At 41.6% G+C, this 13,257-nt stretch overlaps 1 protein-coding gene and 1 non-coding gene across 3 annotated transcripts in view; one reads left to right on the top strand and one right to left on the bottom strand.

Moving 5' to 3' along the window:
* Positions 1 to 4,386: 4,386 nt before the first annotated feature.
* Positions 4,387 to 4,493, bottom strand: LOC120303473. Its single transcript, XR_005555468.1, has one exon. It is a non-coding gene; the product is annotated as a U6 spliceosomal RNA (small nuclear RNA).
* A 923-nt stretch (positions 4,494 to 5,416) lies between these two features.
* Positions 5,417 to 13,257, top strand: part of TMEM259 (transmembrane protein 259) — a 34,571-nt gene continuing 26,730 nt past the window's right edge. For both annotated transcript variants that reach the window (XM_039333002.1, XM_039333001.1), the window contains exons 1-2: positions 5,417 to 7,010; positions 11,156 to 11,428. In XM_039333002.1, the coding sequence (XP_039188936.1) occupies positions 6,786 to 7,010; positions 11,156 to 11,428 (498 nt within the window). In that variant the 5' untranslated portion in view covers positions 5,417 to 6,785. The remainder of the gene's footprint in view (positions 7,011 to 11,155; positions 11,429 to 13,257) is intronic.

The following is a 13,257-nucleotide window of genomic DNA, read 5'->3' as shown; positions in this document are numbered from 1 at the left end:
GTTGATGAGCTCAAAAAACGCCAGGTTCGATTCCGATGGGATATACCGGTTGGAATAGTCCTGAATTATGCGGGGATATATTATAGACTTAATACAATGTCAAAGGCAAAAGATTTTTACATTTCGGTTTTGAAGGTGGGTTCTCCATTATTTTTACGACCTGAGATAATAGAAGAAAAGTTGGAAGAGCAGCCGGTTGAAAGTGCTATGCTATTGGATGTGGGAGACGAACAGGCTGAACATTTGCAGCAGTCTCTTGAGACAGAAGATTTTTTAAAGGAACCGAGAATGACTCGTGCAGCCTATAGACTTAAATTAAAAGAACTGCAGAAGATAGATGTTGGAATAAAGAAAAGGAAATGATGAACTTTTGTAGTAGTTTTTTGAGATAGAAGATGTTTTAAAGGAAAAGTGAATGATTTGTATTTAGTATGTTTTAAAGGAACAGTGAATGATCTGTGTAGTATGTAGATGTAAAGTAAAAGAATAATAGAAGGTGTTGATTTAGTGGAAAAGTTTAAATATTTGGGAGTATATATATTATAAATTCTTAATTTAAAGTGAAAGATAATTATGAAATATTATGGGTAAATGTGTAAAAGAATTCAAAATTTTAATGATCTCTGTTGGTGAGAATTTTAGAAGATGAATGGTTTGCTGAAACTTTTTAAGTAGGAGGGTATTAATAGACTTTCTTAGGGGTAAAAAGCAAAGAGCCAATTTTATCGAACATAAGTTTGTTGGTTAGGTTATATTGGAGGGAAAATTTTGTGTTTATTATGGACAAATGGTTGTTTAAAAGAAATATACACCTCAGCGAGGTGAAGATGGATAAATTATATATAAATAAGGGTTATGATATGGGTTTAAAATGCATTATGCAGATTATGAATTATTTATAGTTTTTAATTTGGAAATGCTTATATTGTTAATTTTTTTTTGTATTTGAGTTAAAGTATATTATCAATTTTATTATTTGTATAGTTGGATAAGTTTATTTAGAATTTGTTTGTTTATTTGTAACCCTGTAACCAGCTCTGGGAAGTGAGGGAGGGAGGAGGGGGTTATTTTAGAGGGGGATATTGTTTAAAACTTGTATAAAACTTTTCAATAAAAAAAAAACCCTCATAATTTCATTGATGAATGTGATGAAAGAAAGACACATAATTTTGTATTAGCATCCCACCAGGCTCTGAAATTCATTAAAAGTGAGAAATATAACTTGAGAGATCAGGGAAACTGTTAGCTACACCAGTAAGATATCTTCTGTAAGTTTTAAAAGACTACAAATCCCTCTGTTTATGCCTTCTGCAGGCCTAGACCTGTTGGAAAATTACTTTCAGCTTACTTTGCTCCCCAGCACATTCTCAAGCAACCCCTAAATCCGAATGAAAGTAAGTACATGGGAGCTGTTCAGATTTGTTAGCAAAAATAAAGCTGCTTTATTTATTAAAAAACCAGCGAAGATCAAAAGCAGTCAGTGGCAAAACAAGGTTCAAAAAGCAAGCAGGCAGAGTGAAAAACATGAACAAAAGACAAGAATTTACATTATCTATATACAGGTAGTGCTTGACTTATGACAGTCATGGAACTCAGAATTTTTGTTGTAAGTCCTGATAATTGTAAGTCAAGGCAGTCATGTGACCGATCCAATTTTACTACTTTTTGTGGTGGTCATTAAGTGAATAAATTCTTGCCTCTGAGCATTTTTAGCCAGAAACTGGCCAAAAAGCCCAGTTTGTGGCAGCAGTACAATATAAATCATGTCACGTGATTGCAAAATACTGCAACCAGCCAATTACAACATAAGACTCACTTTGTTATAATCAAATCTTTAATAAACACCAAACCCATACACATAACATCATTTCAGTTTTTGCTGTTTTGCACAAAAAGTCCAAAAGGGGCTCCAAGTTAGTATTAAAGTTGTTCAACATCTTTTCTCTAATCGGGGTTGTCAAGTTTTGCCCTCTCAATCAACTCCTTTACCAGTCAATTTTCCACTGTAGATATTATCAAGTCTTTCTATCTTGGGGGTATATAGATGCCTCCCTGCTGTTATCATATACACGAATAAAATACCCTGCGATTTTTCAAAATTTTTGTCTATTGGCCTCAACAGAAATGTCTCTGGTCTTGGATGTATAGTAACCTTCAAAATTGTATGAATTAATATATGTACAGTATGTGTTTGTGTGTGTGTGTACATTCATACAATCACACACACAAACACACACAGGGCGGTTGGACTAGAACACCTCCAAGTTCCAATATCATTCTGTGTGTGTGTGTGTGTGTGTGTGTGTGTACTCATCTATCTAATCCAGTGTTTCTCAACCTTGACAATTTTAAGGCACGTGGACTTCAATTCCCAGAATTCCACAGCCAGCAATGCTTAAAATTGTCAAGGTTGAGAAACACTGACTAATCTATCTATCATCTATCTATCTATCTATCTATCTATCTATCTATCTATCTATCTATCTATCTATCTATCATCTATCTTATCATCTATCTATCTATCATCTATCTATATCTATCTATCATCTATCTATCTATCTATCATCTATCTTATCATCTATCTATATCTATCTATCATCTATCTATCTATCTATCTATCTATCTATCTATCTATCTATCTATCTATCTATCTATCTATCTATCTATCCTGTTCATTTATCTAACTCCAAGCATGTCCTGATTCCTGTTCATAGGCTTTTTAGCAATAAACCAATCTAATTGGACCTTGACCTATGGACCTGGTCTCCCCTGGAGAGGAGGCAAGGAGATCTTGGTAACCTGAACTTCCCGCTGACGACCTCTGCATACTCTGGCTATGTGCCCTTGCTTTCCACAGGCATGGCATACTGCTGTGCGGAATCTGCACTCGGCTCTTTCATGCTGTCCCCCACAGCTTGCGCAGCTCTGTGGGGAAGTTGCTTGCTTTGTAGAGTGTGGCCGTCTGGGTGGCTCTCTCCGCAAACGATCGATTTCTTTGCTCTCACTGGCCTCCCCCGAGCCTTCGGCGGTCTCTTGGTGGATCGCTGTGGGGCTGGTGTGTGTTTTAGGTGGCCAGAGAATCTTCACTGCCCTTCTGGCAGCCTCATCCGCCATGACTTCCTTCAATGCGTCCTGGAAGGTCAATTTCTCCCTGGCGAATAAGCGCTGCTGTAATTCTCTATTATGCAGGCCACAAACGAGCCTGTCTCTGAGACGGTCTTCCAGGTCAGGGAACTTGCATTGACGCAAAGCTTGGCGAAGGGCTGCCACAAACTCTGCTGTAGATTCCCCAGATCTCTGCTCACGTCGCTGGAATGCATGGCGCCGGGCGATGACTGAGAGTTTAGGTTCAAAATATTCAAAATGTTCCCTTAATTTTTCCTTGAGGTCTGCGTAGGCCACAGTCTCTATACTTGCCGGTGCAGTCAGGTTTTCCGCGATATCAAACGTGGCTTGTCCAGACACGTAGTAAGGTTGCCGCCTTCAGGCCATCGTCTGTGATCTGGTTAGCCTGGAGATAGTTGTCTACTCGGGAGACGTATGAGCTCCACTATTCCGGATGAGTAATATCAAACTCGTCGAGTCTTCCCACATTAGCCATTCTGGGGAGGCTCCTGTGGTGCTGGTTAATGCCTGTACTGCTGCGATTGGAGCTGTGCTACACTTAGGAGTCCCGGGGACAGATCTCTATGTCTGTGCCTCCAGTGTGTCTTACTGCAGGCAGGATGGGGAGTGTGATCCCACCAGGGCTCCTTATCTGGTCTGACATCCAGTGATTTTAGTCTTGTTTAGCAGCAGCTCTCTCCTCTGCAACTATCCCACCTCTGTCGCCACTATTGTGTAGTGGGCTTCATTAGACAAGGAGCAGACCAGCAGAGTTACTACATTATTTATTGACTCAAACTGGAACTGGAGAACTGCAGGCACTTTCCTGTAATTTGCACTCTGACCCCACAGGGCCTTAACCAATCACAAAATTTGTAAAGCCCGCCCCGAATATAAATGTTCAAAGTTTCCCTCCAAAACAGTTGGCGTTAACTGGCTGAGGAATTCTGGGAGTTGAAGTCCACAAGTCTTAAAGTTGCCAAGGTTGAGAACTCCTGAATGGTTAGCTTCACTTTACAGGGCCTTAACACTGCTTTATATATTTCAATACATAACAGGATGCATTGGTCAAATCCAGCAACGCCACGTTGATGACTGCATGTTCTAAACTACAAAAGTTTCGTTTTAAAAAGAGAGCTGAAAATGCTGCTGCTGCTGTGGTTTAGAAGAGATGAAATGATGTCTGCAATATTTTCCAAAGCCACAGATAACATTGCAAAACGTAGCAACAGAAACAACAGCAACAGTCATAAAAGGGAGGGAGGCAGGAGAAAAAGGCAACAAAATATGGAACGCTTCACGAATTTGCGTGTCATCCTTGCGCAGGGGCCATGCTAATCTTCTCTGTATCGTTCCAATTTTAGTATATGTGCTGCCGAAGCGAGCACAAACTAACCATCCTCTTGAAAGCTATATAAAGCTCATGATTGCGTAATATTGTAAGATATGATGAGCACAAATGTAATTTTTCTTTTAAAAAATCTGGTTTGTACTAATCAAAAACAAGCTGTGCTCTCTCTACAGCTTGAAATTTTGAATATATATTTTATAAAATTCAGAACAAACTGTATTTCCAAGGAGGATGAAAGGCAAGGTCGGGTTATGGAAATCAAGGGGCGTAACTCCGGAATTGGGTGGGAAAATATGAGGACAAAGAGGTAAGTAAAAATGTCAAGCGTTTCCGGAATCTAACATCTGTGGTTTGGGATCGTCGCAGGCCAAATCCTCCATGTGAGGTTCAAAGGGGGTAAGAACAAAACGTAAAATGTGAAATCAAGGAGGCAACAATTGTGAAGGCACCTTGTTCTATAACCCAGTGAAGGGTGACTACTTCACAGTAGTAATTTGCGTAAATGAAGATTTCCACGATGCAATAATATTGCTGCCAAGATCAACAGTTTTGATTTTTCCTTAGACAAAAACCCTCCTAATTATATATGATACTAATTGAGAAGGTGGAAACTCGATAAATAGAGTTCCATCAGCATGGATAAGTTAAAGAAGGGAAGATAAAAAGGAAACTTTTAAAACTTTTTTTCCTACTTGCCAATCCAGGTATTGGCTTGCGGCTGCAGGGTGCTTTTTGGGATTTTTTTTTTTAAAAAAAACTATTTGTCAATCAGATACCGGAAGTGGTTCTTAAATCTTCTTAACCGTACCCCTTTGGAGCCCGCTGCTTGCGCTCCCCTTTCCGAGCTCCTCTAGTTCCCCCTTTTCTTTCCCAGGATGCTTTTCGCCTCGCTCGGAGTTCCTCCGCCCTGCCTGCTCCCGGCTGACGTCATCGGTGCTGCGGGGCGGGAGGGGGGGGAAGGAAAGGGGAAGCGAGCTATCAACATGGCGGTGGCCCGGACGGACGCGAAGGTGGACTGAGAGGCGGAGGCCAGAGGACGCGGCCCAGCTTTTCTTTCTCTCCCCAACGGCCCCTTTTTGCTTTGGGGGGGGCGCTGCTTCCCCTCCTCCTGACCGGGCCCGTCTGAAGGGCTGGGTGAGGGCTCTCCCTCTCCTCCTCCTCCTCCTCTTCTTCCCTCCTTCGAGGCTGTTCTTCCCTTGCTGGGGGCGGGAGGGGGGAAATATCCCTCTCAATAACGGGTCACCCCCACTTCCTCCCTTACCCTGAAGTTTGGTGGGCTGGCCTTCTCCCCCCCCACTTCCATCCTCTCCGATTCTTCTGACGACCCTTTTTCTTCCCCAAATTAAGCGCCTCGGTTTTGAAGCTTGCCCCCCCCCTTCCCCTTTCCCGAGAAGATTGCAAAGCGCTCTTCTTTGCCTTCTCCCCCCTCCAAGAAAAATTGGGTCTTCAGAGCATCTCCCCCTTGTTTACCTTTCCCCCCTCCTGCCTCAGATTCCTCTGTTAGAAATTGGTGGGGTTCACCAATTCCCCCCGTTTAAATAAAGAGACCATAGAAGTTTCGCAGGCTCCCCCCCCCGCCCCCAATGTCATCCCCCGAGAACGGTCTGTCCCCTTTCTCTAATTTGTCCTGGCAAAGTTCCTCTTTCTGCCCAACGTAATTCCTATTCCCCCCCCTCCCCTTGTGATTTGACAGCCTCCTTCCCTATCTTGCCGAATCCCTCTTCTGCCAATTGAATAGTCGTGTCCACAATCCCATCTTTGGACTTTTGGGGTTCTGGCATCCCTGATCTGTTTAACCTTGAATCTCTTACTTTCCCCCATTTTGACTGATAACACCTTGGTCCCCTGGGAGAGGCAAATCTGCTGCCAGTTTTTCCTGGCTTCTCCTCATGCTATTTGTCTTCCCTAACTAACTCTGAAGCACTTTTAGGTCCTCTTTGAGGGTTGCCTTCCTACCATCAAGAACTCTTATAGGGGGTTTGATCAGTTCGCCCATCTGTTCACCTCTTGCTGAGCTACTAACCCTTTCTTAGTTGTTTCCAAATTAGTGCATCTTTCATGTCAATCCATTTAAGGACCATTTGTCTTCTAATTCAGACTATGGGCTACTTTGTTGTGGGATAGCTATTTTCTGGGTTTTTTTCTCCCCCTGTACCAGTTTGGGAGGTGAATTTATTGCTTAAGTGCTTTCTCCGATCAGCAGACTTGCTTAGTACCTTGAAATTAAATTTATATGTGGGAAACTGGAGTCAAACTCTTCTAAGAGAAGACTGCAAGAGAAGCCTTTGAAAGCATTCCTATCAACCCTCTGCACCTTCGCCAACTCAGGATGTCAGAGAACCAGCCCAACAACACCCATCATCCAATGAACAATAATGGGGTGGGTGGGGCCCCCGCTGGCAATAACCGAGGGGTCCGCAATCTCAACCAGAACCCTCTCATCAATGTTCGGGATCGCCTCTTCCATGCCCTTTTCTTCAAAATGGCTGTCACTTACGCTCGCCTCTTCCCATCATCTTTCCGTCGCATCTTTGAATTCTTCATACTCCTTAAGGTAATGGTGTAGGGGTAGAGGGAGACACATTTCCCTTTTTTCTCTATATTTTCATATTGGTTTGGAATAGAGTTAGTAATGTTTGAATGCTCACCAAAGCTTATGAAAAAAAAGTTTTAGCCTTTACAGATTTGAGGTGGGGGGTGGGACATTTTTTCCCCTTGGAGAGTATTTTATTGGCTCTTGATAGATTATTCTCTCCATGCCACCTCTTCCACAGGCCTCCTGCACATACATCTATTCAGATTTATAAAACTTCCCAGTGCTTAACTTTGATTTCTTGTGCTAGGTGTTATCCAGACTATCCTGTAATCTTTTTAAGAACCATGGGGATGAATTCATTTTATTCAAGCTTTAAAAATTGTCTTTTATTCATTTATACTTCATATTTCTCAACCATCAATCTCTCTCAGTTTTGCTCTGCATGCAGTACATGTTCTGTACTGTATCATTTTATATATGTTTTTGTGTGTGTATATATATTTATTACATAGTGTATCCTCTGTTTTTTTAGCTATCATGTTTTTCTGTTACTTTTGTACCCCCAAAAGTATGGCACTATTATCTTCATTTAACAAATGGGAAAGAAAAAGCTAAGGCTGAAAGGAAAATGGTTTGTCTAGAGCAGTACCTGAGAAGTTTGTGAGGAATAAAGTGTAACTTCCCGTGATGTTTCTATTATAATATTTCCTAAATTCATGCTAGTCTTTTTTCTAATTACACTCCACTGTGGGCCCCTCTTCAGCCTCTGATCAGCTACCATTTCAAAACTCTCTTTATATCTAATGCAATCACGCCATGTACTTACCATTGTATATGTATGCTTATATATGTATGTATGTGTGTGTGTGTGTGTGTTTGTATGTATGTATGTATGTTATACATATCAATTATAAATAGAACCATATATGCCTTTGTGGAATATGTTTAGTCCAGTTTTAGTTCTTTTGCTCGGAGGTGTTAGCAGTTAGAAATGCACCAAACTCAGTATCAACTTTGGTAAAGATTGGCTTCACTTTTATATCCAGATTGTTGATAAAATTGCAGGAAAATACCAGGCTAAAAGAACTTCTTTAAGGTTCTACTAGTTCTTCAGTTCTCTGCCTTAATTTTACTATAACCTAATTAGTAAAAATTTCCCTGTCAGTCATATCCAACTTTAGGGCACTGTGCTCATCTCCGTTTCTTGGCCAAGGGAGCCAGCGTTGTCCGAAGACAATTTCCAGGGTTATGTGACCAGTGTGGCTATAAGCCATGGAACCCTGTTACCTTCCCACTGAAGTGGTGCCTATTTATCTACTCGCATTTCCATGCTTTCGAACTGCGAGGTGGGCAAGAGCTGGGGCAAGTAACAGGAGTTCACCCCTTTGTACGGTACTTGGGTCTCAAACCCGAGCTACCAGCTCTCCAGCTGACTAGCTCAGTGTCTTTAAAATTAGTAGGGCTGTGTGTTTTCTTGCTGTGGCATTTACAGCTCTGTAATTTAAAGCCCTTTGTTCCTGAGGATCATAAAATGTTTTGGAGATGTTTTGCTGTCTTCTTTGAATTGGAGAGCCTCATTCATTTGCAGTTTGAAGGCAGTGGTATTGGTCTGCCACAGGGGACCATTGTAAGGATTATAACAAGCTAACACGATATGTTTAGAACTCCCAGAAGAGCAAGAAGGAGATAATTTCCGTGGGTTAGTTTTAAAAAGCTCCATAAAGTTACCAGGCTATAAAAATGGTTTATTACTCTCCCAGAAGGACACTAACCCATGTTTCCATAGTAAAGCAGGAAGAAAAATGCTTTTGGAAAACGGGCATGAGCAGGCTGATTGTTGTTGCTTTCTTTTGGTATCTTAAAGTTGCCTTCTCATAATCTGGCTCTGCCTAGCCATCTGGCAGTACTAGCTGACCTTGACTGATGTAGAAAGCAAAACAGGGGCAGCCCCTCTTGATATTTGGGTGCAGAACGGCTGGGAGGTCCAGGGCCAACAACTGGACCAGGTGGTAAAACAAAATCCCAGAAGGTGGCAAGGGCTGCTTTATGAGCTGTTGCCAAGGAAACTGCCTGATGTAAGTCACCAGAAATCAAGCTCAACTTGACTGAGATTTTACCTAATGATGCAGAATAGCGGAACGGAAACATATCATGGCAGCTGGCTTAATTTCTGGAGTACAGGTGGTCCTCGATTTACAACCTTTGTTTAGTGATGGTTCTTAACCTGGTGAACTCTAAAGCTTCCTCCTTCCATTAGGTATTCAAGTTGGACAGTGAATAATATTTAGATGTTACTTATATGTAAGGATGTAGGTCCATACATATGTTGTATATAGTATGGTTTAAATGTGTTATGTATGTGTACACTTTGAGAGCAAGTAACTAAATTTCATTTTCAATGTGTGCCATTGTTCCCACAGGAAAAAATGACAATAAAGGTCTGTCTGTTTGTCTGTACCATCCATCCATTATCTATCAAATCTAATCTAATCTAATTATCATCCATTATCTTATCTATCATCCATTATCTATTTATCTATATCTATTTATCTATATCTATCTATCTATCTATCTATCTATCTATCTATCTATCTATCTATCAGCCATTATCTATCTTATCTATCACCCATTATCTAATCTATCTATCTGTCTATCTATCTATCTATCAGCCATTATCTATGTTATCTATTATTTATCTATCTATCATCTATCATCCATTATCTAATCTAATTATCTGTCTATCCATCCATTATCTATCTATCTATCTATCTATCTATCTATCTATCTATCTATCTATCTATCTATCTATCTATCAGCCATTACCTATCTATCTATCTTAGGACCATTTTTCACATTTAATGACATGTAGCAGCATCCCTTTGGTCATGTGAACAAAATTCGGACATTTGGCAACTGGCATGTATCTTATGATGGTTGCCATGTCCTGGCCTCAGGTGTTTGTGACCTTCTGACAAGCAAAGTCAATGGGGGAAGCCAGATTCTCTTAACTGCCATGCTACTCACTGTTAGCAACTTTCATCGATTCACTTAACAACTGTGGCAAGAAAGGTCGTAAAATGGGGCAAAACTGACTGAACAACTATCTTGCTAAGCAATTCTTAGAATGCTTAGCAGGGTCAATTGTGGCCATAAGTTGAGGAGTACCTGGAATTACAAAGGAAGAAATCCTCTCTACCCTTTTGCTCAGAAATGAAGTGGGCTGGGTGGGAAGGAGGGGAGGATGCCGTCTTCCTTCTAGAAACTGGTTCAGAATGGAAAACCTTTGAAAGAACTTCAGTCCGTGCGAAAAGGCAATTATGGATGGAGGGTGCATGGAGCCAGAACCAAAACTGAACCAAGTTTTAACTATTTTATATTCCCCCCCCCCATTTATTTTATATTTTATTGTGTTATTATTTATTTATAATTTTGGTGCAGTGGTTGAGACGCTAGGCTAGAAGCCAGGAGACTCTGGGTTCTAGTCTCAGCTTAGGCTTGACAGCTGGCTGGGTGACTTTGGGCCAGCCATTCTCTCCCTCACCTCACGTAAGAGGAAGGAGCTTACCACCTTGAGTTATTTATAAAAACAATAAAGGTGGGGTATAAATAAATAAAAATATGACACACGGTGTGTAATCAGGTTCCTTTATAGCACTGATGGCGAACCTTTTAGAGACTGAGTGCCCAAACTGCAACCTAAAACCCACTTATGCACGTCGGGTGCTGGGTGGGTATGGCCCATTGGCTGGGTGTGGCCAATTGGGGTGTGTGTGGCCCATTGGCTGGGCGTGGCTGCGGTGGTAACGGCAGACTGGGTGGGACTAAAAAGTTCAGTCAATCAATTTCAACTTTGCAAGATCTTTTTTTTTCCCGTGAGAAGTTGAAATTGACTGATTGATTGAGCCTTTTTTGGGGGGGGGGGCGCATGGCAGCGGAGGCCTAAAGCGAAAAGGTTTTATAAAACCCAGTTGAAGGCCTAGGATGGGGCAATGGCACGCGTGCCCACAGAGAGGGCTCTGAGTGCCGCCTCTGGCACCCGTGCCATAGGTTCGCCATCAGTGCTTTATAGAATGGAAGCTTGATGGAGCGTTCATATTTATCTTGGAGAGGCTTGGGAGATGGGGAGGCTGCACTGTTGTAATTTGTTATTCTCTGTCTCTCAGGCTCTCTTTGTCCTCTTCATTCTGGCATACATTCACATCACCTTCTCCCGTTCCCCCATCAACTGCCTGGAACACGTCCGAGATAAATGGCCACGGGACGGCATCCTACGAGTTGAGATCCAGCGCAATTCTAGCCGTAACCCCGTTTTTCTCCAGTTCTGCGAGAGTGAGAGGTTTCCAGGCATGGTGGTTGAGCCTGCTGTTGGGGAAGAGGAGGAGGAGGAGGAGGAAGAAGAAATGACCGTGGAGATGTTTGAGAATAGCTCCATCAAGGTACTGTGAAGGAGAAGAATGAGTTGTTTTGTTAATGATGATCCTTTTTCCCATACACCAGGGGTAGGCAACCTTGGCTCTTTTATGACTCGTGGACTTCAACTCCCAGAATTCCTGAGCCAGCATGGCTCAGCTTGGAAACCTCCCTTTTTCCTCAGCATGGCTGGCTCAGGAATTCTGGGAGTTGAAGTCCACGAGTCATAAAAGAGCCAAGGTTGCCTACCCCTGCCATACACCTTCCCGAACTGAGAATATGTTCATTGTTACCACCAAATGATTATCCTTTGGCCTGCTCTAATATGGCTAGTATTAAGTGCGAGAGAAAATTCTTTCCACACGGCTTTCTTTAAATAGTTAAATTCTTTGCCACCTATATGCCCCTTACGTGTTTTTGTCTCTGCTGAAAAAAAACCCCAAATTGTGAATTTCAATGAGAGGGGAGATACTTCAGCACCTGGTTCGTTTGGGTTGCTCTTCATTTCCTTTTTAAACTCTGTAATATTTCTTTGTAAGATGAGGCTTGCTGGCAATTTAAAGCTATACTTATTTAGATAAGAACATTCCTGTGGTTTAGTATCTATGGAGATTCTCAGTCATCCAGCTCACAATTGTCCCAAAGGTACTGTTTTTTGAGGAGGAAGAAGAAATTATTTTGCTTCTAATCTAAGAAGCTTCATCCTTTGAAATTCCTGTGGATAATTGATCCCAAGGAAAAAAAATTGGAAAATGCCCTGAGAACACTTTATGGGATACCATATAAACAAGAGAAATAGTAATAATGATAATGATAATGATGATGTAGTTGGAAGGGACCTTGGAGGTCATCTAGTCCAACCCCCTGCTCAGACAGGAAACCTTGTACCATTTCGGACAAATGGCTGTCCAGTCTCTTCTTAAAAACTTCCAGTGTTGGAGTATTCACCGCTTCTGGAGGCAGGTTGTTCCACTGGTTAATTGTTCTAACTGTCAGGAAAATTTTCCTTAGTTCTAGGTTGCTTCTCTCCTTGATTTAGTTTCCATCCGTTGCTTCTTGTCCTGCCTTCAGGCGCTTTGGAGAATAGCTTGACTCCCTCTTACTACTACTATTTTACATCGCTTTCTGGGCAGCCAGTCAACTCTTTGCACCATGACTTTAATTTTATTACGTTTTACAAGCTCACTCAACGAAAGAATACAAAGAACCCCAACCAACTGGATAGCGATCACATCGCACACTGACAAATGTCCTCCTCTCCGCTTGACATCAATAACTGAATCCTACTGTGATCTGATTGGCTCATTGCCAAAACAAGATGACACCCGATTGGCTCTCTTAAACACTCATGCTCATTGGCTACAGTCAGATGAAGGAAAGCTACCTGATATCAACCTAAGCAAGTTGTGCTTCCTTTTTCTGGTTATTTGGCTATAACTTTTCATAGAACGCAGTACAGATAGTTGAACAAACTATGTTGCATTGCATTCTTGATTAAATTATCTTTTCATTGATATATAATTTTATGTTACTACTCCAAAAAAAAGTACTGTTATTAGCCATCAAACCTCAAGAATACACTTTTCTCAAAAGGTTTCCACAATTTTGGCCACTAGTGTATATAGAGTACTGTAAAATCAGTCATATAATACATTTTTTTTAAAAAAAAAAGTTCCCTCCCCCTCAAACAGTGGAAGAAATAACGACCATTAAAAGGCAAAAGAGACATCATGTAGGAGCTGCCACCCGTTCTAACCCAAGGACAGGATTTCAGAGCATAGGAATCTGGCCAGGGTGGAGACCAGCCATCCGAGGGATGGTGTTCAAGTGGGCAGGTACTGCGACTAGACTCCAG

Source organism: Crotalus tigris, unplaced genomic scaffold (assembly GCF_016545835.1).
Source record: "Crotalus tigris isolate CLP2741 ecotype Arizona unplaced genomic scaffold, ASM1654583v1 scf7180000024471.848039, whole genome shotgun sequence".
Lineage (NCBI taxonomy): Eukaryota > Metazoa > Chordata > Lepidosauria > Squamata > Viperidae > Crotalus > Crotalus tigris.
This window is presented reverse-complemented; position numbering and strand designations above follow the sequence as displayed.